The 26,294-nt window shown below is 42.5% G+C and overlaps 1 protein-coding gene across 4 annotated transcripts in view; it reads left to right on the top strand.

Annotated features, from left to right (window-relative positions):
* Positions 1-26,294, top strand: part of LOC122792248 (phosphatase and actin regulator 4-like) — a 2,537,344-nt gene that overhangs the window by 2,028,067 nt on the left and 482,983 nt on the right. For all 4 annotated transcript variants that reach the window (XM_044059998.1, XM_044059995.1, XM_044059996.1 and 1 more), the window contains one exon: positions 999-1,941. In XM_044059998.1, coding sequence (XP_043915933.1) covers positions 999-1,941 — 943 coding nt within the window. The remainder of the gene's footprint in view (positions 1-998; positions 1,942-26,294) is intronic.

Here is a 26,294-nt window from a genome sequence, read left to right as displayed (position 1 = left end):
CTCATGCCATGATTAATGCCCTCTTTCTGTCTCAGACAGGATTAACAATCCACAGAATGCTTAAAACTTTAGCCTTTTGGCACCCTTCAACTCCCTGCATTTCTTATTCCCTCCTCTTTATTTCAGTGAAGAAACAGCATCTAACCTGCTATTATATCAGTGAAGAAAAAGTAGTTAACAGCGTCACCTGAGTTGTCATTTTTTAATAAGCAGGCAGGGTTGCACAGGGGGAATTGTTGATACAGTCCATTTGATCGAACTCTTTCATTCATTCTTCTTCCTTTCTGCCTTTCCTATCCCATTCTCCTGCATTACTACTATATTGTTTATTTTTCTAGGCTTAAGAATCTTACCCTTGCTGCACTGAGTGCCAGTTCAGTAACTTTTCTAAAGAAGTGGTATGCGTAGAGAGGTAGCAGTGCTCTTACAATAACAGGAAGAGCAAAACAAGAGGAAGATGCTATCCTTAACTAACTTCCCCCATTGATAGTGCAGATGATACCTTCCTTCTAACACTGATTCATCCTTAGCCAAATGTTAAATATTGTGTTGCTGGTGTGTGCAACGTCTCCATGTATTTTCATGATTAACAGTGCTATGTATCAGTTTTTTCTTCCCTTTTTGTTTACATTACTTTTCTTTACTGGCTCAGTTGATTAATGTAATTTTATTGCATCTGTTTTTCTAGAAACAAGCTTTAGATTGTGATAAAGCTGCAGCTGTTTTTAAAGTTGTTCCACTTGTATACATTTAAAATGTGTTATTTTTATGTCATTTAGTGTCAGGTTATCCACTAATTCATGAACTTTTGTCCAAGAACCTATAAGCTGTCATTCACTGACACACAATACATATTTGAAAAACTTTAGTTGTTTTTTTAGTTTAAGTTCAGTTGTTTATAATGCAAAATTAATTTTGCATAGTACTGAGATAAACAATAAATTTAAAAAGTCAAATATGGTATAACAATTCTTACACTTAAATGTTTGTTGTTTCAGCGGAACTGTCACAAGCAGTAGGAGGTATAACATTGACAACTGCTAAAGCATCACCACCTTTGCCTGCCAAGAAAGGACATTTACCTAACAGCTCGGCAGCAGACCACCTCAATGCCCCTAAGGCACCTAGTGATCAAAGAGAAAAAATACAGTCAAGAATCTCATATCCACCCAGTGATACGAAGGAGAAAGAGTCACGTGCGCCCTCCAGGCCTATTAGTGAACTGAAAGACCGACAGTCTGCAATGGTGCCAAATATTCCAGGTGATCAGAAGGACAGAGTACCCTCTGCAGTTTCAAAGCCACCTAGTGATCACAAAAACAAAGCACCACCTGCAGTTTCAAAGCCTCCCAGTGATCAGAAGGACAAAGTACCCCCTGCAGTTTCAAGGCCACCTTGTGAACAGGAGAAAACTGCAATCCCTGCAGTTTCAGAGCCATCCACTGATTCAAAAGACACTGTACCTGCTGTGGTCTCAAGGCCTCAATCTAATCTAAATGACAAAATTCTGCCTCCACCATCAGTAACTGTGCCTCCTCCTCCATCTTATCCTCCTCCACCATCACCACCTTTACCCACCCACGTGCCTCCTGATCCTGCTCATGGCTTGCAACGGACGAAGCTGCAGCCATCTTCACTGATACTGCCTATGCCACAGCCTGCCTCTGAGCAACAGAAAAGAACTGACTCGGAACAATATCCTTCGTCATTACCTAGTACACTAACAGAGGATGAGCCAGCATTAACTTTACAGCCACGCGTTTCACAGGTGCCGCTGCATGTACTGATTCAGCAGGCACTCACAAGTCCTCAGCCCGTGTTTCCAGAAGGTGCACACAGAGCACATTCACTCCTTTTTGAAACGAGCAATGAGGGAGTTCAAGAGTCATACATGAAAGGAGGACGGGCTTCCCTGCCAATCACTATTGAACTATTAAAAGTGTAAGTGCTACTTTGCCTCATGAGGATACCTTGCTAATCTTGATCCTGGAGCTGCCATTGTAGTATTAGTTACTAGATTAGATAAGTAGCAGATGTAGTTAATTACTTTTATAATTAGTAGACTGGAGCTCCTGTCCGTTTTTAAAATGTTAGATGGTTTTCAAGAGAGTATAACATTAAATTTCAGGAAATGTATATACATTCATTTATTAGGAACATTTGGAGAAAAGCATGATCTTTGCCTCTTAAGTTTTATTTGCTACAAAACTTAATAGATGCAAGGAAGTTGTGATTCCTCAGTCTGTTAAAAGGTATGAATATGACATAAGCCCTAGAATAATTTCACTGTAGAGAAAGATTTCTGCTGGTGTATTTGATGCTGGAAATTTCAGTCTTTGCCATTCATTTCTTCTGGATATCTTGATTCCTAGTTCAAGAATTCTAATCTTATTCTGAAAAGAAAAGGTGACAGTGCATCCAGTAATTACATCAAGTAAGACATGCATTAACCAACATTGGATTCTCTACCTCTTTAGTTTTGTTTTCTCAGCTGAGAAGTAATTTTACATTTAAATTGATTATAATTTGACCTAATTTGCTGCTTCTGAAATGTGGTTGTTTGTTTCGCCTTTCCTTGGATCTTTACTTCATTCCAGAGGGTCTTTGAAGTTTATTTTTCCTGTATTTTAATAATGGATATTTCCTTTTAGATTAAAAGCCATTTTCTGTTTTGTTGAATAGCATTAATTTTGAAAATTCCTTTCATTTTGGAATGCAATTGCCAAGAGTATATGATAAACTCTTTTGCACTTTTATTATTTAATTGAAAAGACTAGACCACCTCTTCTGAGTACCTTATGGTGACCGAGTCATGGCAGGTGTACGGCCAGCAGTATTGGTTTTTTTTTTTTCCCTCAGCTTCATACAAGCTTTACCTTCCAGTGTTACTCTTGTCCTTGGTGTCTTATCTGATTGGGCTACAGTCTGTTAAAGAACCCAGACAGCATCATTATAATAAGTGTTTATCTTTGCTTGTACATTTCTGCCTCTCTCTGTGTGGTGTCATGAGTTGCCACTGTAGTCATGGAATCTAGGAGATTGCCATTCCTGGTGACAGTACCATGACTGAGAAATGTAGTGGTTTGGAGCCAGTCATATTGGCGTTGCTTTCTGTTAAGAGATGACCATTGTGAGCCTTAGACTACTTCCAAAATTGTTGCTTCAGCGGTTATTACCAGTAGGATTTGCACTACTGCAGCACTGGCCTTGAGATTTTCTTATGTTTCAGCAGTTGTCTTTCTTGGGAAGCATCACCTGCATCAGTTGGCTGTCATTCGTTCATGTGTAGTGGGTAGTCCTGTGTTCCTTCCCAAGTCTGAGACTTGGAAATCTTTCTAGTGAGCAGCTTCTCCACAGTGTGGTCCCTGAATTAACAGTGGTACTCACTCTTTATACTTCTGTTGAAAAGTCATAAAGATTTAGGTTCGATATTTCAAGAGGTTCATGACAGATGTTAGTAGACTTCAAACTTTGTTCCAGGGGAAGGAATTAGATGTACACTAAAGTGAGCCTTCATTGCTTAGAATGGCCTGTTTTGCACTTTCCTATATCCCTAGAATACACAAAACTATCTCACATTTTCTTGTAGTTAGCTCTGTGCACAGAGCTATCTCACTTTTTCTTGTAGCTCGGTCTGTGCACAGTCATCTTCATTTAGCATTGCTATTTATCTTCCTCAATTTGTAATACTGAATGCACTCAGGAAATCTCAACATGAACGAGTGCCATTTTATGGCTGAAGCAGCAATGGCTCTTGCTAGCTCATACAGTCCTTCCATTTTGCCTTGAGAAGACCGATGCTAATCAGAAACTACATTTCCGAATGGCATTGCTATGTTGCTTTGCTCAGCCTCTATACCAAGTTTACCTTGTCAATGTGTATGATTAAAATACCCTCCCTGTCCAAAAACTTTTTTTTGAAGACTGTCACTGGAACTTCCACAATGATGTAATTTTCTTAGTGGGCCTACTTCATGCATTCATCTTTCAAGCATACTGGCTTCCATCATAGATTTGAGAGTTCACAAAAATATATTTGATGCTAAATCATCACATAACACCAGTAGGTATCATCTGCTCACTACCTTTGAATTTCACATAGGTAATGAAACTGAACCTTTTCTATGGCTTAACCATTTGGGTTACTTTTAAAAGCTGTTTTTCTTGATAAACTATTGAAAGACCCAGCTATATCTTGAAGTCTCAGCTTTATGAAATAGGTTAATGACATCTCAGTTCTGTTTGAATATCTTTTTCATGTGAACAGCAAATTCTGTCCTGGAAGCTCCGTTGCTTTCACAGCACCGAGATGCATTTCTGACATCAAAGTGCTCTTCCCAGAGTCTTGCATCATTTCCGTAAATGATGGGTTTTGTGTCAGAACAAATTCTGAATTTTTTCCCAAGATCTCATTGTTTATCACCTGAATTATTTTGTACATCCACCAGCAGCCTCAATGAGTCCATTTATCCAACATTTGATTTCTTTCTTTAATATAAAAAGCAAGAGTGAGATACTTTTCTGTACAGACTATTGCCTTACATGAGATAAGTTTAAAGCTTTCTCAAAGATCCTTAGTTGTGTATGTCTGTTCAGCAGATGTAACGAGCACCATCTCGGCATAGCTAAATTAAACACTTTACGTAACACCATTGTTTATTTCTGTTTTTCTATTCAGATTTTAGGCCATTATTGACTGTTGTATCTAAAGCAATTTTTTAACCTCATTACTAGAGTAATAAATCAATACGTAAAATACATACATAAAGAGCAGTCAAAAGTGTTAAAGCTTTTAGAGTAGTTCTCTTAACTGTAGTACCTTGTGCCACATTTAGAAAAAAAAAATAGGCTGCAAAGGTGGCTTCCTAATAGCAGCATCAGTCTCCACTGCCTTCTTGAAAAGTACAGCTAGAGATAACATTTGATCCGATGTTGTCAATTTTCATTCTTCCTCAACGTATGGGTTTGGGTCTGATACTCTGATCCGACTTGGCCATTATTCCAGCTCGCAGCCACCAACAAACTTTCATGCTCCTTCCTTCCCCATAATGCACCACTCCTAACATCCCTCAGATCTCATTTGCCGCTTTAGAGTTCAGATGTGGTTGCCTTCAGCTCTCGAGTTTTCTGTGAAAGATAAATTATTTCTTCTTTTTTTCTTTCTAACGAATTACTGTTTCTTGAGTTGTAATCCAAAGTCAAGTTTATCAACTTTTCTCCTTTATTTTTAGGAAAAGTCTCCTTCCCTTTACCTTTTGAACTGTTTTATAACTCTTAGTGCAGAAAATCTGAAATGGAGTAAAATCCCAAAGCTTTTTTGTTTTTTTACCAGCCGTTTTTCTCCACTGTTGTGACAGTTTATTTTTCAGCTTTATTTTTCTACTTTGGTGTCAGTGTTTTATTACTAGCAATATTTCTTGTATGCAACATTTATTGTAGCTCTTTAAATTCCACTGCTACAACCTTGGTTATATTGTTTAGGACTGCAATTTTTATTGCAAGTTTCTATGGACAAGAAAGAATAAACTGATGTTAAAGGCTTCACTGCCATCTTTTTTCTGAAGCCACTGCTGGCGTTCACCCTCCTTACAAAATGTAAAGACCTGTCAAAAGGTCTAGTTTCTCAGCTTCTCTAGTCCCTGATTTTTCAGAAGTGAAAAGAAAGGACAAAAACTACACCAGAAGCTGTCATCATCGGATCCCAAGCACACACTTCTTCAGAACTTGAACAAAAGAAGAAATTAATATTAAAGGTTTGTTGCTAACTACCTTTTTCTAAAAACATTGCTGGAGTTTCATATTCAAGGGCCCTTCAAAAGGTCCAGGTGTTCAAATTCTTTGGCTTCATCTTCGTTATAAACCACCTTAAAAAAAAAAAAAAAAGAGAGGGAGTCTTAAAGAGTTTGGTTCCAACCACCTTGGATCCAACATCTCTAAGATCTCCTCTGGATCTTAAATCCTCCTCCGATCCAACAGGTTCAACTCCTATCATCCAATCCTAAGTTTTTTTCAGATCTGACAGGCATAATTTGTATCTTCAGACAATAATTACAAATCCAAAGTTCCCTAGAGCTCTTTTCGGATCCTAAGATGTACTTCTGTTCCAGTGTTGCAGTATTCACTAGTGGTATACCCTTCTTCCCATCACCTTGTCTGGCCAGGTTTCCAAAGCGTTTCCAGTCCCTGATGGTGTGTCAGACATCTGACAATGTTGGCTGGTATGTGGACCATAAAAGTGATGTCTGTACACACCAGTCCTCAAAACCTTTCAGCCGCCAAGCCGTACGCCAGGTGTTCCTGCTACTCACGGACGTCGGATCAGTTTTGCATTAAGATAAGTACCCCGTTGGGGATTTTTTTCAGTCCTTTTGTATTTACTATAGTCTGTTAATGTCTGGTAAGAGCAAGTGCAACTGTGGGCACCAGATTCCCCACAGACACCCATGACCAGTGTCTCTTTTGTTTGAGTAGGGATCACAATTATAAAAATGGTGCCATTTGTAAGTCGCTCGTCCCTAAGGCTGTTCATTGCCAAGTTCAGGCCCTTGACTTATACCTTGAAAATCAGCGCCTTAGACAGATCACTCTCGGAATGGAAGCCGCTTCTATCGCCCCATCCGAACCACCTAGGAAGAGGGCCAAGCCTGCGCGTCCGTCTACTTCCTCTGCCAATTTTCAGCCTGTAGCCACCATTAGCTTGGCCGAGGAACCGTTATCCACCACTGCAGATAAAGCGGGTACCTGTCAGGAGACTGCACAATCCAGAGCAGACACATCCAAGGAGGATATCCCGGCGCCTGATTCAGATGCCAGGGGGGAACCAGTTTCTGGGATGGACGCTTCAGAGCATGCCTAAGCCCCTCCTTCTATGACTCACTGCACCTTTCTAAACATACTGGAAAATATTAAGATACAACCAAACACCCTAATACTGGGTGATTTCAACTACCCTGCCATTAACTGGGAAAACTACTCGTGTACCAACACCTTTGCCCAACGGTTCTTGGAATTCATAAATTCCAGTGCCCTGGCTCAACTAACCCATAGTCCCACCAGGGGCTCTAATATCCTAGACCTGATCATTACCAACATGGGAAATCGATGCTCAACACCTATGGTCACCCCCTCGTTGGTCAGGTCTGACCATAAGCTAATCACCCTTAACATCCACACCCCCCCCCCCCCCCCCAGTAAGGAAACCCCCATAAAAAAACTTCTCCAAAGCTAACTTCATGCTACACAAGTCAGAAGTGACAAACTTCATGACACCCATGCAGACGGGAACTGAAAGTTCGACTGCTGAATCCTACACTAAGGCACTGTATGAGCACATCCACTCATGCATGAATCGTGCCATCCCAAATAGAATCAAGATGCTCTCCTCCAAAAAAAGGAAGCTAATCTGGTGGTCCCCTTACATAAACAATCTTTACAACAAAAGGAAGAAACTTGCAGAAAAGAGGAAAATCCCAGGATGCAAAAAAAACTCCCTTACCAGCCTCAGTAAGAAGCTGAGATCCCTCATAAAATCCTCCAAAGCTAGTTATGAAAATAAAATTGCCAAAGATTCCAAAGACCAACCACAAGGCATTCTGTAACTATGTCAAGAATCTAAATGGCAATGCTCAGATCTGCTCTGAGCTACAACAGAATGGCATTAAGTATACTGATCCCAAGGATATTGCCAGTATCCTGGCAGACCAATTCAGTGCCAACTTCACCCCCTAAATGGCCCATCTCATTACTGGAAGATTGCCAAATTCCGGTAATGGCCACACAGGTAAAAAAAAAACGGCACTCTCCAAAGCTAAGAATACAGCATCCATGGGACCAGATGGCATCCTGGGCTGTGTATTACATGAACTACAAAATGAACTGGCACCTCACCTAAGTGTCATGTTTAATCATAGCCTTACCTCAGACTTCATGCCCACTGAGTGGCGCACAGCTACGGTTATCCCACTCCACAAGGGAGGGATCCACCTTGGATTCCCAGGAACTACCGCCCCATCAGTCTGATGAGCCTGATCTGCAAGGCCATGGAACGTATTATCATGGAACATATAAACAAAGACATTGGCAACCTTAAAACACTGGACTCCACCCAGTTTTGGTTCGAGAAGGGCTGATCTTTTCTCCTGACCCTGATTGACTTCTTCGAATCAGTCTCCAGAGCCGTGGACGAGGGTAAGGCAGTCCACACAGCCTATCTGGACCTCGCCAAGGCCTTTGACACCATCCATCACTCTGGAATCATAGGTAGACTTACTAAGCTGGGCATTAATCCCTGCGTCACTCAATGGGTTACTAACTAGCTTACTGACAGAACCCACACTGTAAAAGTAGCCAACTCTAAGTCCAGCTCCAGACAAGTGGAGTACCTTAGGGTTCAGTCCTGGGACCGCTCTTGTTTGGCATCTACTTCTCTGAAGTACAGGACAACCCTAAGGGACTCTGGCTAACAAAGTTTGCAGATGACTGCAAACTGGGAGCCATTACTGAATCCCCAAATGATGTGGATACTCTACAGAAGGGCCTTACAGAAACAGATGCTTGGTGCCAGAGCCATGGGCTCAAGCTCAATGCCAAGAAATGTATAGTTATCCGCTTTGGGAAAAAACATGTACCCATGAATTATCACATAGGTGGCAGTACACTAAACACCGAATGTGTGATAAGAGACTTGGGGACACAGGTGGACAGTGGTCTCACCTTCGATAACCACACCACAATAGTCAGGAAATCCTTCTATGTGGCACACCTCATCACTAAGGGCTTTTCATCCAGTAAAAAGGTAATTGTCCCACTGTACTCATCCCTCATTAGACCCATTATAGAATACAAAGCCCCATTTGGTATGTACCTCTCAAGACATCTGCAACAACTGGAAAAGCCGCGGAAATACCTCACTAAAAGAATTACAGGCCTAAAGCAGATGCCCTACGCTGACCACCTTAAAAAACTCCAGCTATACTCTGTCGCATATCATCTACTCAGAGGCGATCTCTGCTTAACGTACAAGGCCATGTCAAACCCAGAGCTGTTGGATGTGCTACACTTAAAGAAATTCCAATCCCTCAGAGCCACATGCTCCAGTGATCTAAACCTTGTCATCTCGAATAGGCTGCCCATACATGTCAAGCAGAATGCCTCTTTGGCCCTCTTCAAAAGGAACCTTGACGATTGGATGGGGGAAAGGAAATTCACCCCAGGGATCATGGCAGTCGCCCTGCTAGATAGGGGTTCAGGGAAGTAAATAGTGTGGGAAGAAATAGCCAGGGAATTGTTATGGCTAGGCTTCTATAGTCCCTAGGGCCGATAGCCTAGCACTAACCTATGAACTTCAAGGCTGACAGCCAGCCAGACGCCATTTAAGCCTACAAAGAAAAAAACAGAAGACGAGACATACCACTTCATCCCCAGAGGCCTTGCCAGACTGGCAGGCCTTCAGCCTTTACAATGTCTTCCTGGCCATTAGGCCCACGGCAGTCTTCCCTCATGTTTCTCCACCTCTTCTTAGTCCCAGGCCTATTCAGCCTGAGACAGCTCCTACCCAGCCTTCGGAAGAGGAAATGTCTGACTCCTCAGAGGACTTCTTGTCCTACTCTTCACAAATTTCTCCCCCTTTGGGGTATGGATCCCCAGAAGAAGCCTCTGCTGAACCTGACTGTCCTGTGGAAGACTTTTCGTTCAGGGACACAGTCAATCTTATGAGGGAACATTTTAAATGGGATTGCTCAGACATGTCTGAGGCTCAAAAAAGATTCTATGACCTTATCCAGATGGAATCTCCTAACCCAGCCCCTATTACTCCTATCCAGCCTGCCTTCCTGGATGCTTTTGCAGCAGCATGCATGAGCCCAGATTCCCAGCCACCTGCCCCTAGAAGAGCAGACCAGTTGTATAGGGTACCTGATGCAGAAAGGTTCCTTTTCAAATGCCCACTAGCTGACCCAGCAACTATTTCTATTGCTACTGATAGGGACACCAAACTTCTCCCTACTACTACTGTCCTGCCTGCATATAAAGACAGCAAGGCCATGGAGAGGTGGGGGAAGAAGATAAACACTTCTGCTACCTTAGCCTTTAGAGCTACAAATTACCAGTCACACATGGCCAGCACTCCTTGGCCTTACTGGATAAAACTGCTAAGGAACACAGTGAGATCCCTGGCTGCTCTGCAAAGGCATCCCTGTCTTCCATGCTTGGGCTCATCTCCCAGGTCAATAGACATTCTCTAAGGTGTGCATATGATGCAGTGGAGGCATCTGCCAGGTCAGCTGCATCTGCCTCTGTATTGAGGAGATGCTCCTGGCTGCATCTACAGCCCCTACCGGATGACTTTAAGGCCAAACTATTGGCTGCTCCTTTGGATCACACTGCCCTTTTTGGCTCCAAGGTAGCTGATCTCTCTAAGTCACTTCAGCAAAAAGGGAAAGAGCTCCAGGATCTAAAGCATCTCCTGGTCTCTCCAATCCCAAAATTCCAGAGGAACTATCTGGCCAAGACCCAGTTTATAAGGAAGTCTTCCAGGCTGTCCCCTCCAGTTCTAGAAGACCCCACTGGAGACAGGCTACTCAGCCTATGACTCCTCAGGCCACTGCCCAGAGACCCCCCCCTTTCCAGAACGGGCAGGCAGTATCTGACTGCCCGGCTCCTTTTCTCCCCCCTCCTGCCACTATATCTCTCTCCTCCCATCTCTCTCACTGCTTTCCTGCTTGGGCCCTAGTGGTATCCGACAAATGGGTTCTGCCTGTCCTAAAGGAGGATTACTTCATGTCTTGGATGTCTCCTCCTCCAAGACTTCCTGTACCTCTACTGCCCCCCTTCTCAGTGGTCCCTCCTTCCCGAGATCCTAAATAAACTGTTGCTCCAAGGCACCATAGAACTGCCCCCCATCTCCTGCTTGAGGGAAAGGCTTCCACTCCAGATTTTTTCTGGTGCCCAGGAAGGAAGGACCATGGAGATCAATCTTAAACCTTTCTCATCTCATCCCATTCCTGAAGGTCCCCTCCTTCAGGATGATAATGCTACCCATTCTCTTTCCCCTCATCCTTCCCCAGGCCTTGATGGTGACACTGGACATCAAAGAGGCCTACCTTCATATTCCCATAAAACCCTCCTCCAGAAAATTCCTCAGATTCATAGCAGGCTCCTCTCATTTTCAGTTCTGTGAATTGCCCTTTGGACTTTCCATTGCACCAAGGATGTTTACAAAATGCCTAGCTCCAGTCATTGCTTACTGCCTGTAAGGGGTATGCAAATTTTCCCATACCTAGATGATCTGCTCATTCAAGCAGTAGACAGGCAAACCCTCCTTGCCCACACAAAGGACCTCCTGCTCCTCCTGCAGTCTGTAGAGTTTCTCATAAACTTCCCCAAATCCAAACTAAATCCTACACAAGACATTGTCTTCCTAGGATGCAGAATCAGAACAGACCTCAGGGATGGCCTTCCTACCTCAGGAAAAAGTGCTTTCCCTGACCCAACACCTTCAATCTGCCCCCCTCTCACCCGCTCTGAGTTGGAATTCCTCAGACTTCTTGGCCACATGGTTAGCCACTATTCCCATGATATCACTGGCAAGGTTACACATGAGGAAACTGCAATGATATCTTCGCTCAATTTGGATCCAGCACTCACACCGCCTAGAGTTCAGGATCCCACTCCTACCCTGCCTCTACCAAGAGCTGCAATGGTGGCTGACCCAGGTTGCCCAAAACCCAGGCCTTCCCCTACAATTACCCTCCCCTTCTCAGATCATGCACACAGACACGTCAGATCTGGGCTGGGGGGGCAACTTAGGACACAAGAACAGTGCAAGGTTTGTGGACAGACAGACACAAACAATGCCACATCAACATCAAAGAAATGTCGGCCATACTTCTTGCCCTGCAGACATTTCAACCTTTCCTCAGACAGGACACTCTGAAGATAGTCACAGATAACACCACAGTGATGTGGTACCTGAACAAGCAAGGAGGGACGAAGTCTACCTCCTCTGAAGACTAGTCCTACAGGTATGGGATCTGGCTGTCTCTCAGGGATCTCCCTCCAAGCAGCCTACATCCTGTCCCAACACAACTGTCAGGCAAACTGCTTAAACAAAACCTCCTCAGACAGTCATGAATGGATGCTGTCAAGGGATGTATTCAAAGATCTGATCCACAGGTGGGGTGTTCCACAGGTAAACCTGTTTGCCTCCTCCACAAACAGGCAACTCCAGAGCTATTGCTCCAGAACTCACGACCCGAAGGCTCTGCAAACAGATGCCTTCTAAATGTCTTGGAAGAGGAGATTCCTGTACGCCTTCCCCCACTTCTCTCTGATCCAGAGTGTCCTACTGAAAATTCAGCAGGACTCACCAAAAATCTTGTTGGTTGACCCCCTTTTGGCCAAGGCAGCACTGGTTCCCCCTACTACTTCATCTGTCTAAGGGCAATCACCACAAGTTACCCCCCCCCCAGTGGATCTACTCACACAGCACCAGGGGACACAGATTCACCCACAGTGGAGATCGCTTCACCTCTTCCTGTGGCTGATAGGATTCTGATTACCTTCAGACACCTGTACAGTGAAGACATGCTCTCAGTCCTGCAGGAGGCCAGGAAACCAAGCACAAGTAAATCTTCTCTCTAAATGGAGAAGGTTTTCTGTCTGGTGTTAGAAAAGACAGATAGAGCCGCTGGACAGCTACCTACCTCTAATTCTGTCATACCTTTGTGAACTGCTAAAGACAGGCTTGTCTTACTCCTTAAAAGCACACCTGTCTGTCATTTCTGCCTGCCTATGGAGCCTCCACTAGCTTCCAGACTTCCAGCCAAGCTGTTTTACACTTAAGGCCCTCTAGAAAAATGACGATTCCTCCCTGGGATCTTAACTATGTGCTGGAAAAACTCACTCTGCCACCCTTTGAACCAAATGGCAAGGCTGACTTGAAATTTTGCACTTGGAAAACTGTACTGCTAGTAGCTTTGACATCAACCAGGGGGGTCTCAGAGCTCCAAGCCCTCGTGGCTACTCCACTCTTCCTAGTTTTCCATATGGACAGGGTCACCCTCAGGATTAATCCTTCCTTCACCCTCAAGGTGGTTAACAACCTCTCTTAAAATCAGGTTATTCACCTGCCCACCTTTTTCCAAATCCTCAAGGAGACTGAGAGAGTCCTTTACTCCTTGGATGTACACAGGCAACTTCATTTCTACTTACATAACACCAAGCCTATATGCAAATCAGACCAGCTGTTTGTTTTCTTCCACCCCAGGGCTCTGGGAAAAGCTGTGGGAAAACAAACCATTTCTTCTTGGATTGCTAGGGCCATCTCTTTTTGTTACTCACACCATGGAAAGACACTAACGGGCAACATCAGAGCCCATTCCACAAGGGCCATGGCTTCCTCTGGAGCCTTCTTTAAAGGTCTAAATATTAACTCCATTCTGGAAGCTGCTACCTGGTCCTCTATGCGCACCTTCACCAGACACTACAAGCTAGTCCACATCTCCAGGAACAGAGCAGTATTTTCCAGGGCTATCCTGCATGGGTTCCTGGAATCCTCATCCAGACCACTGCCCAGCCAGCAGTGAGCTTTTGTACTCACCCACTAGTGAATACTGCAACATTGGAATAGAAGGACATAGGAAAGTTGAGTAAAATCTTACCATAACCATAGATGTCCTTCTCTTCTGTGTTGCAGTATTCCTTCCCTCCCTCCATCCCCCTGTTCTTCTTGCACCTGTTCTCCTCCGCTCCTATACAGGCTATGCCAACAGGGCTGGCTCCATCTGGGGCTTCTTGGTTCTGAGGACTGGTGCGTGCAAATGTCACTTTCATGGCCCACGTACCAGCCAACACATCAGACGTCCAATGCACCATCAGAGACTGGAAAAGCTTTGGAAACCTGGTCGGACAAGCTGATGGGAAGAAGGGTAAACCCACTAGTAAATACTGCAACATGGAAGAGAAGGGAATCTATGGTTATGGTAAGATTTTATACAACTTTCCTTTCTCCTCATATCCAACAAGTCTGCTGTTACTTCTGCATTAGATCCTAAGCCTTAGGATCCATCAGACATAAGTCTTATTACAGAGACATGGAATGATTTTGGATCCAAGCTCTCTGGATCCAAAGCATTTTCAACCTCTTTCAGATCCTAAGCTTTCAGATTTGACAGACAGAAGTTGGACTTCAGAGAAGTTAGGAGTTATGTACTTACCATAATTTGGTATCTGTGTTATCCACTTTCATTCTTCCTCATCAATGAACTACGGATCTGATCCTCGGATCTGCATTGGCTGTATCTTCCAGACTCTGGAGCCTAGTCTTGTGCTCCTCCCTCTTCCCATAATGCATCACCCTCTCTAACTCCTCAGATGGAGTTTGTTGCCTATGTCTGGTGATTTATAAAGACAGGACAGAAGGAATTAAAACTCAAACCTGGAACTAAAACAAAAAAAAGAGTTCCCTAAATCCTCTATACAAGGCCAGGGGATTGCTGGGAGGAAGGTAAGGAAGAATGTAAGTGGACAACATAGATACCAAGTTATGATAGGTACATAACTCCTAAATCTGATGATGTCCCTTTCATTCTTTTCACTGATGGGTTAGAGTCCCCAGCTACATAATTTTAGGGTGGCCCTCAGAGAAGGATATGCCAGAGCACTGTCAAACAAGAAAGTCTGCTTGTGGAGACAGTGCTCAGTTTGCATAGCATTGCAAGGGACTGAATTATAAGGCAAATTACTTTAGTAGAGATACCCTCAAAAGAAAATCTGCAAGAAGGGTAAAGGAGGAAGCCATATATTCAGAGAAAAAGGGATGCAGGAGCACTGTTGAACCAAGGAAGGGTCTGTTCTGGAGACATTGCCCAACTGTAATGCGTCAAAGTTATGAAAACTTGAAGCAAGTGACCTTAGAACCGATTGTATTAACAGAAACTGATCGAGTGATCATAGATTTGATAGAAAGAGTTCTAGTATGATATTGCAATTTCAAAACATATGGAAATCAGTAAGTTACGGTTAGAGGTCTAAAGAATGATATTTGTCAATAATCTGGCCGTTTTGAGCATAGGAAAGATTGTTCCAGAGGAACACCCGAAGTTTAAAGAAATAATGAGGGTCATCTTGGTTTACCAGGCCTGAATCCATGTTTTCTGTAAAAGAATTTTAATTCAAGATCATTCCCTGGTTCACAGCTCCTCCATGGGTAAGCATAAGCAGGACTGGACCATCACAATACCATTGAAAAAAGACGGATTGTTTTCCAGGAAGGTACTTTCATATCACAGCTGATACCAGTTCCAGTGGTTCCTGAGAAAACCCCGAAGAATAGCTGTAGGATGTTAAGGTGGAGAGAGATCTTATACTGGAGGCCTAAACAAAAATATTTCTTTCATAAAGCATTGCATAACCTAGAAGCTGACAGGGAAGGGTGTCTCTCCCAGTATGTTAATTGGTTATAGTGTCAAATTGAAATTTTATCATAGAAAACTCTTGTCCCATCTTTAAGGAGAGTGGACAGAAGGGTAGAGAAAATCATGTAGCCGGTTTGGTGACATGGAGATAGAGATGCTGGAGTTTAGAAAGTAAGGTAAGAGATTCCTAATGGGTTCCAGAATCCAAGGGGGAGATTTCAGATGAGATCAAAGACGGTGGAAGCACACCTGATGAGGCCAACAAGGGCATTGAGAATAGCAGCACTCTTCAACAATCTGGCTTTCAGTATAAATGCGGATAAGCATACAGGAGGCTGGAGGGTTAACCGTGAAATAGAGCAACCCCCGGGGATTCCCCCAAAGGGTGATTAGAACAAAATATCTGCTGCATTTGTTGAATTGGGGGAAGCAGAAAGGTCATAACGAGGTTGGCCCCAACATCTGAAAATCAGATAAGTGATCACTAAAGTGGGAAGGAAATTCAAACTACACAGAACATCTTCAACAAATATTCTGTGTTCTACATTATCACCTCATAATCACCCTGTTGGAAGTGAAGCTTTTGGTAGCGTGATTTGTTCCTTTGTTTGTTTTGTGTATATACTTCCGGAAATTAAGGGACACTTATGAGGAATCAGATTGGGCAAACTGACTCTGACTACCTGAGAGTTGGCTTTTCTTGGTATATGTGAAGCAGTTAGAAGCGGTCTAAAGGTATCACCCATGTCTAAGTCCTCACGTCTTATGTGCACAAGAGGTGAGAATGGATTCCTCCTTGTTTGTTGGTATCCCCAACTACTGACAAGTTTTTTGTTGCATATTGCGATAGTTCCCTGAGGGAGAATATCCTGAAAGGGCTTGAAATGTGAGTAGGAAGATCTTGTCTCTAGAACATTGCAACACAACCAGGTCTCCAGGGAAGACCCCATGCATTGGACCATCCTTCCTTGAAATGCCCCTCCCCCACAGTGCCACTCCAGTTGTGCAGTGTCCAGGAAACTGTAGCTATTGGGGGGGGGGGGGGTAACAGCCTGCCTAGGAACATGTCTGACTGGACCTTTCAGCAAAGATAATGCTTGCCAGTTGGCTTATAGAAACAGAAAGATGCCGGCAGGAGATAAGCCGTTGAACAGCCAAGGTCCATTGGAGGATTTGGGATGAAAAATATTGCAAGAGGGACTAGAATTGTGGCAGATGCTGAAGAACAGTGAGCTTGTAAGATCGACCTTGTTGGAGGGGGAGGAAGTGACAGCAAGTCTCACACTTGATCTCTTAATGATGTGATGCTTCGAAGATGCAAAGATGCTATCAGGTTTGTGGTATTTGAAGAGAGCCGATGAATTCCAAATTCCGTACAGGTGATAGATTGATTTTACCAGAATTTTAGTAATGCCCAGGAATCTGGAGAGATTTAACAGGTGATCCCTGGTTGTAATTGATACCTGGTTGGGGCAGTAAGGGAACAGTCATTCAGATGTTGAAACACCTGAAACCTTTGAGTCTCAGGTGAGCCGCAACTACTGCCATGCAGCTGGAAAAACGATCTATGGGCTGTAATGAGTCTGAAAGGCAGAGCTCTGAATCGGTAGTGACTGGCTTCCAGCCGAAAGTGCAGATGTCCTCTGGAGCACCTGCTTATTTTGATGTAATAGTACATCCCAAAATTGTGAAGAGTGCCTGCAATCATTCTTGTGCAGAAGCAGCAGGATATACTGAACCTTGACCATCCAGAACTTTGACTTCTCTACATACTGATTGTTCAGATCCAAAAAGTGAAGCAGGGAAAAAATTAATAACCTGTGGGTATTATGCTTGGCCCTCGAGCACTGTAGCTTATCTGGTCCAGGCACCGTCAAAAAAAAAATCCCTTGATCCCTGTTAGGGGAGGCAAACATTTGACAATATTAACAGAACACTGATGATCCAGACGGAAGCAGAATTTAAGAAAATACCACTTTTATTGGCGGGTCACAATGCAGAGAAAGCATCTGACGGAGTAGAATGAGACTTCATGAGCAGGGCAGTGGAAGCACTTGCTTTCCCCTGATACAATTATAAGGTTGATTAGGAGTACATATGAGGGATCGGAGGTGAAAATTAAAGTGGGTGGGGTCCTCTCTAATAACTTCTGCTTGAGTAGAGGCACCAGGCAGGGTTGTCTGCTTTCCCATTTGTTGCTTGCATTATATTTAGAACCATTGGCAAAGAAAATAAGGGACTCAGAAATTCAAGGATTTAATTGGTATGGTAGTCCGGAAAAACTGGCTCTATTTGCAGATATTTTATACAGGACAAACCACAAAGGGTCATTACAGTGTTGTGGAACATTTTAAGGCAGTTTCAGATCTTCTTGGGATACAAAATGAATGAAGCTAAAACAAAGGCGATAGCAGTTAAATTATGTACCCACACACAAATTGGTCCAACAATGTCCATATTTATGGGGACATGATAAAATGAAGCATTTAGGAGTATGGATTAGAAATAACTATGTTGTGGCAGCTAAGGGTGTGTGGGAAGAGACTAAATAGAAAATACAAAAATTGAGAAACTGGAAGCTTTGTTATATGGATATGGCTAGTAAGATACAAGCCATTAAAATGTCTTTAGTCCCTTTAGTCTTATACACAGGTCGGGCATATCTTTATCAACCAGAGGAGAAGCTGTGGATGGCAATTAAAGAGTTAAAGAACTTTATCTGAGAAAGAAAGACAGCAAGGGTCAAGTGGGGTAAGCTGATTCTTCCAATAGAACAAGACAGACTAGGATTACTCAATTTGAGGGGGCATTTGAGAAACACAGTTAAGGCTCTCATATGTAGAACAAGCAGAAAACTATAATTCAAAGTGGAAAGGAATGATGATGATACAGTGAGGAAGCTCAAGAAATAAGGCAGGATTGTGATTTTGGATATAGACTTTTAAGGAGAAAAACAAAAATCATACAGAGTATTATATTCATAAACTAGCAGGGAGTATTCTAAGAACCAAACTAGCATGAGAATGGAGAAAAGAGATTCTGCCAATAGGGATGACTGTGGTTAGGGATACAGATAATAGGCAAGAGGGGACTGGAATTTATTGAAGAAAACTGACAAAGGAACCAAGATATTGGGAGCAAATAACTAGAAAGAGAAAGGTAATAGAATGGGAAGAGGCCAATAATTTACTTGGACTGCAGGTTAGAGATTGACTTCCCTATCGAAGATTGATATCAGAGTGTAGGCAAAGAGAAAGAAATAGGGGGGCCCATAAATGAAAGACCAGCACTGTTTTAGTAGATTCTCAAACAGAAGCTGCAGTTAAAAAAGGAATAATTAGTAAAGTATATAAAATATTGCATGATAATTATAAGAATCAATCAGAGGAGCATAGAAAGGATTGGGAAGAGAGATTGAATAAGCAATTCACAAAGAGACAATTGGGGGATATATGTAAATCTCCCAAATATGCAACAAAGTCTAGAAGATTTAGGATCTTCATCTGGAAGTGTTTACATAGCTATTTTTGTACCCCACGTAGACTCCAAAGCATTTTTTTTCTTAGGTGAGTAGCAAATGTTGGAGAAGTGATTGGCATGAAGGAGGTGGCTGGGAACATATTTTTTGGGAGTGTAATGAGTTTGGCAGACTTTAGGGATTCCCTACAGACCACTCTGTCTGTTATACTGGGTGAGAGGATTTGATTGACTGCGGAGATGATTTTTTTGAGTTATGATACAGAATCGGAATTTCCTAGACATAGTAAAGCCTTGCTAAGTCTAATTATGGTGTCTGCCAAAAAAAAGCACTTACTAGAAAATGGAAATGAAAGCCTATTCTAACTTTACTAGAAGTAGTAAATATAGTAACATAGATAACACAGCTGGAATTGGGATCTTTAAAGAATGGAAGGAGCAAACTACTTAGGAGAAAATGGGAATTGTGGGAACAATATATGCAGAGAAGGAACGAGGTTTAAGAGGCAGGATTTGAATGAGCCATATAATGCTTAACTGGCAATGACTGGATAGATTATAAGTGAAGTATAATGTTTGCAGCTACAGTTGTTTCAGTCATGTCTGTGATGTATAATGTTTGCTAATAAAGTGGTGTCATTTTGTTTGTTTTTCATTTATATAAATGTAAGATTGCCTTTGTCATATGTGATAATTTAATAAAGATGTTTAAAGAAAAAAAAATCCCTGATTGCCTCCATAGAAGGCAGACAAACAGTACTTCAGGAGCACTGATAAGGTCTGGAAGAGAAGTTCTCCAAAGTCCTGCTTCTGTGGAGCACCTCTGCCTCTGGGGTTCAAGCTCCGACACCTAGTGTCCTAGGAATGCCCACATCCTAAAACAGACAAACAGATTCAGTGGGCATATCCAGTGGGCATATCCACAGAGTCACCAGAGTGAGGTATAGGCGAAAAGTCTACGTGGGTCCGACTGTGATAAGCCAACACACAGCCTCGGTTCCTGAGGGAGACTGTCAAGTGAGAAAGAGGATAGAGGAAAAGCCCAAAGGATGTATTGTAGCCTGGTACTGTATTACTTTAATTTTGGGGATAGAACAATTGTCTGCATGGATCTTACATTTATCATGCAGCCATGGAGGAGCACTGGCCAGGAAGACAGGATACATACCCAAAAATACCTCCAAGCGGTAATTGATATCAACAACATAGTGACACAGTCGGGTTCGGGGGTGGATTTCAGATCCAAAGAAACGCGTAACTGCTCTATAGCTCTGGATCCAAAAACGCTGGATTCGGGGACAGCCCAGCTGTCCCGGGGAAACCAACCATGGATGTATGATCCACTCAAGGGATCTGATTCAAATGCTAAAGGCAGGGACAGAAGTGCCCCCCTTCCTTTTCTTTTCTTTAGCATGTTAGACTTACAGTTTAACTGCAGTAGGTTGGATCCAGGCACCCTGGATCTGATTAACAGTGAATTAAGCTGGGAAAAAAGTTTTTCAAGCCATCGGATCTGATGGACAAACCACACAGGTCCGGGAGCTTCAGTTTCAAGGGGGCCAGATTCGAGACAAAGGGAACATGGCTCTCTCTGTGTATCTGGCTTCCCTTGGATCCCAGTCTTAGGATCCGAAGAAGAGGTTCAAAAGGATCGGAAGAGGACTATGGACCAAAATCGGGGACCAGTATTAAAAAATTTGCTCTTACCTCTTACAAAGCTGAGCATCCACAGTTTAACAAATAGTAGTTCCAAAAATATGAGGCAAACTCAAGATACTCTGCAAAGTCCATGAGGAGTTGAGAAACCTGGCTGCAGAATGCAACAGACAATGAGAACCTTGGTTCAGAGGAGTGCCTCAGATCTGAAAACAAAACCATACTTTTGCAGAAGATTCAGAAGAGCTGAATCTGGGAATCGCCCAGCCCTTCATGGACACTAGGCATCCATCGAATCCCAGATTTAGCATCTGAGGAACAGGTGGGAAGGATCCAAAATCCTGTTTAAAACTGGTAGAAGGTTACTTTCTTAGTGGGGGATTGAGCTCCAAAGGGAACTGATAAAAACAAAGGGTTCCCAGATGCAGAAGCCAAAGCACCAAAAACCTGCACCTCCAGCTGACGATACAGTCCAGCAAACAAAGATTTCGCTCTCCAGCGCTCCAAGTTAACCATACATCTCAACCTCCTAGAGCTATAGGAACATCAGAACAGAGGATTGGGTCTGAGATCCTGTTATCAGTTACACTATATGTTTCTTCTGGAATGAGGGGGTGAGCCCCAAAGAAACCAACAAAGAGCCATAAAATAGTACAAACCTGAAGGACTTATCTTGATAGATGAAGCACCTCACCAACAACTCGGCTCTTTAGTTCTCTGGGCTAGTTGAGGACTTAGCAATATTAACAGAACCAACCTCCATCCTGGTCTAGTGAAACACATTCAAACAACAAGGACCACACAAGCTGCTAGTAGTCTACGACATGTCTGAAAGTGCTTCCTGTATCTGCGAGGCAAAGAGGCCAACCGTATGGTAGCCCTGTTCACTACTCTTACAATCTATAAACTCCCTGCTTTGCAGAAACACACAGTTCTCTGGTGCTGGCTCACACCCCACTCTTACACATTGATGCAGTCCCACTTCCAGTGGATGTATCAGCAGACTGAAAAGCATGAGGTTTGAAAAAAAAAAAAAAAAAAACCTTAAAGCCTGTCCTGACCTAGAGGAGTCATGTAAGTTGTTATTAAAGTCAGTATCCCACATGTAAGCAATACACAGGTCTCCAGACCTTGTTTTTAACAGCCATGAAACATACCTCCCTCAATGGATCAGCCGCAAACCAAAAGTTAATCTGTATAGTAATAGATGTCAAAGGCTTGACATTATTTAGTGAGTTCAGTCCACACCAACGCCATAAAAAAAAAAAAAAAAACATAAGACTCATGAGGAACAGACTAAAAAACACAAGTCAGATACATACAGCGGAACTAGACAGTTTAAGGCAAGTCTGGTAGGAAGAACCTTCCAAATCTCAAGCCAATAGGCAACAGGCCAGCCCAGCATGGGCCTTTTAAGGAAAAGACTTGGAGACAAAAACAAAGTACATGGAGAAAGGGGAGATCAGCCACTGTGACTACATGTAAAGCCATGTAAAACAAATATCCGTCTACCCTGTGGAAACTGTAGAACTGAGACATAACACCCAGCAGGAAGAACTGCAAGAGGTTAACCGCAGGAGATACAGCACATGAGAAGACCAGAATGGACAAAAGTATTTCCAGCCATAAACGGCCACTGTGGGAGGAAAGAAGCACCAGGAAATAACAGACCAAAGAAAATTGACAAATTTAGACTAAAATTTAAAAATAAACTTCCTACAGCTCGATACCCAGATTCCCACATCTGACCAGGATGGCAGCAAACAAGATTTGGGGAGTTAGAGAGAGGGTGATGCATTATGGGAAGAGGGATGAGCTCGAGACTAGGATTCAGAATCTGGAAAATACGGCCAAGTCAGATCCAAGGATCGGATTCGTAACCCATCATTGAGGAAGAATGAAAGGGACAACATCAGATCTAGGAAGTATTTTTTTTTTTATCTAAAACCCTGGGGTCCTCTTTGAATCCTAATTTCTCCTTGGATCCAACAAGTTTTGGTTGATATTTCTACATTGGAACCGAAGCCTTGGATACAACAGACACAAGTCTTATTCCAGAGAATTCGAAAGATTTCATATCCAAGATCTTCTGATCCAAAGAATTTGAAAGATTTCATAACTAGATCTTCTGATCCAAAGCCTTTGAGAACCTCCTTCGCACCCTAAGCTTTCAGCTCTGACAGACTAATTTTAACTCCAGAGAAAAGCTAAATAGTCTTCAAATCCAAAGGCCTAGTGCTTCTTTGGGCCCCAAGTCCTCCTTGGATCTGATAGCTTTGCTATTAATTCTTCATTGGATCCTAAGCCTTCGCATTTGACAGGCCAGTTTTATTCCACAGAATATGAAAGATTTCTCATCCAAACTCTTGGGGTGCAAAAACCTTTAGAACTTCCTTCAAATCCCAAATCCTACTTTCATCTGACAGGTTCAGCTCCTGTGGTGATTAGTTCCTTTTCTTCCAGTTTTCTCTTCCCATCATTTCTTCTTTCTGCACCCAAGGCCACAGTGACCATGGATGCTTCTCAGATTGGATGGAGTGGACACTTCTTGCGAAGTGCAGTCCACAACATTTGGTCCCCCAAGGAGGGCAACTTACATATACTAAAGGTTTGGAAATGGGAGATTTTCTTCCAACCACATTGTAATTGTAGCCCATTTTCCGAGGAAGTTCAGTGTGATAGTTGTCAGTCTGAGCAAGTCCATCTTACTTCCTCATAGGTTGTCTCTCAGCAACAACATGACAGACATTGTTTATTTGTTTATTTATTTATTCATTCATTTCACTTAAAAAGACAATTCTTTGCCCAAGAGTACAGACATGAGGCAAATTAAATTGCATATTTAAATGGAAGAAAGCGTTTATGCAAACGTGTACAACAGAAACAAGGTGGAAGAATATAAAACATGATAGGCACTTACAATGCATCTTAATAAAGATTACTTCAGAAAGCAGCCATGTTGAAGAAAAATCCATCCTCATTGTATCTTACTGACCTCGACTAATATGGTTCCCCTTCCTTTGACCTCTTTTTTTTTTTTTCTGTACTTGCTTTTGATTTTAGATCAGTCTACAGAATTTCTGTCTCACCTGTCAGGCCTGATTCAACCGCACATCTCTAGCCTAAAACTGACTGTGTGGTTTTCTTCATTATATTGATTGCTAGGCAACCTATGCTTTCTTTTTTGCCTGCCCATTCCATTATGTTACCTTCCCGTAACAACTGTATATGAAGAATCTGTACAGAAATTTATGGAGAAGTTTTTTTCTTTGAGTAGAGCAGTATCAGGTTGAACCTTTCACATCTCTGATGCATTCTGTCCTTGAATTTCTAGCCAGTTTATTTTAAGAGGTTGCTAGTTTATCAAATGTCTAACTTCTACTCGCATCCTTTCTTGAATTTATATGTAGATTTTCAGAATTCTTCTCTGGCTTCCTCAACTTCGCAAAATGTTTTTTATTGGTTTTCTTCTCCTTAGACCTCCTTACAAAGATCCCTTACCACCATGGGATATATAGTTGGTACAGCGAACTTTGACAGTCTTCTTTTCAAAATATAGCCAAATGTAATCTAAAATTCTTTACCTGGAGCCCTATCCTTGTAGTTGCATTTGCTTTCATTGGATAATGTCAGAACTTCAAGCATTAAATTCTAAGTCCCCTTTTGTTTTTCCACATAGATAGGGACACGTCACATACTGATGCTTCCTCCCTACTGCGGGCAGTGTCAGAATCCAGCATTAATCAACCAAATTAACCTGCCATTATTTTTTTCCAGAATTTCCAAATAAAGGAGAGTAAATGCTGCGCATTCTAGATGTTTATAGATAATGGCGTTTCTACCTGCACAGAAATAACAACTTGGGAAGACAGATCAATTCTTGGCTTCCTTGACACATCACAGAATGGGCAGATTGGTCACAAACATAACTATAACCGTGCAGTTGACAGATTATATTTTGTCTCCACTAAATTGAATTTCCCCCTAACAAACAATACAGACTCTTTCAACTACACCTATGACCACTTCCACTATATTCCATTCTAAAGTATGCATGAAGTCTGGTTATGGGACAAGAATTTGGTCAAATCCTAATACCTTTATCATCCATTACAAATTGGAGCCAGTCTCTCTCTCTCGAGAGAGAGAGACCCGCTTTCCTCAACCATACTCAGGAATATCCTTCATTAAAATCCGCCCAGGAATTTAGATAGCTGGGGACTCTGTCCCATACGTTGAGGAAGAATGAAAATTGACAACATCATATAAAGAAGTTATGTACTTAACGATAACTTTCCATCTATGTTATCCGTTTTCATTCTTCAGCTCTCCACCCTCCATCTCCCTCCATTTATCACAAGTGAAATCTGGAGGAATGATATACTTGGAGCACCACATGTCCCATGTGTTGAACTCTGTTTATGACACTTCTTTATGGTCTTCATAAGTATATACTAGGTTAATGACCACCAGGGCCTTTATAAGCCTAGCTGTGCAGTCCAACCCTTTTGTGTCCTTACGTGTCATGGGTGTTAAGTGGGGATATGTTAGGAAGTTTCTAGAGGTTATTTGTGGGGGTATGTTAGTTTGGGCATTACTGTCTACTTCTATCAGAGACATGGGGGCCAGTCCCAGGGTGAATTTCTGATTTCCCATACATTGGTCAAGGTTACGCTTAAAAAGGATTAGGGATAGACTCTGCTTCACATTGTTGGGGAGCCTGCTCCAGAGTATGGGGATCCTCTGCAACACATATCTGTCTCAAAAGTATGTCTTATTTATGTTGCAAGTAAAATTGAAATCCTTGGATCTAGTGGTTCTGATACTGTTTGTTTTGCAGATGTGCAAAAGGTCCATCAGAGCTTATTTTGAGGATGCCTTGTATACCGGGCATAGATTGCCTCTCATTAACATGTAGGGGACCAAGTATAGAGATAGAACTTTAAAGTGATCCATATAGGACAATGTGTTTATACCTTGAATTCTGCTGGTGAGGAACCTTTGTGGCTGTTTCACTTGTTGCATATGTCTAGTCAGGTACATGCCAAAGTGGGTATTATACTCAACGGTTCTGATAAGGGCTGAAAAAAGTAGCACTATGACTTCCTTGGATCTGGATGCCATGCCGTTAGTTATAAGTTGGGAGAGAGAGAATGATTTTCTTACTACTATGGCCACAGGCCAGGTTACTGTCTACATCAGTTACCAGATAACTGACTACTAGATCAACTCCTAAGGGTGTCTTATTGATGGAGCAATTAGCCTGGGTGACAGTTTTCCCAAAAGGCAGTATAATACATTTTTTGGTATTGTTTTAATCCATGACTTTGGCACCAGTCATTTGTCTGTGTTAGACCATCTTGTAAGATGTTTGTGTTATGGGGGGAATCTACGATAGCTCCCAATTTACAGTCATATGCAAACTTGGTATACAAAAGGCCCTTGACATCTGCCTTTACCTCTCAGAAGTAGATGCCAAAAAGGGCAGTCCCAGCAAAGAACCCTGAGGTACCCTGCTAGTGACCAGTCTCTTAGTGGAGGTGGTCTCACAAATCCAGACTTCCTGAGGCTTGTCTAGCTCACTGGTAATCCAGTGAGTTATTTAGAGGGTTATGCCAGTTCAGTGAGTTTGTCAACTTTACTCAAGTGGTGGAGTATTGTATCAGATGCCTTATCCAGGTCCAGGTAGGGAGTATATGCACTGTTTACTCCTCATCCATTGCATTGGTGACCTCCTCAATAAAGTCC

This window comes from Protopterus annectens, chromosome 1.part2, assembly GCF_019279795.1.
Source record: "Protopterus annectens isolate FY-2018-M chromosome 1.part2, PAN1.0, whole genome shotgun sequence".
Taxonomy (NCBI): Eukaryota; Metazoa; Chordata; order Ceratodontiformes; family Protopteridae; genus Protopterus; species Protopterus annectens.
This window is presented reverse-complemented; position numbering and strand designations above follow the sequence as displayed.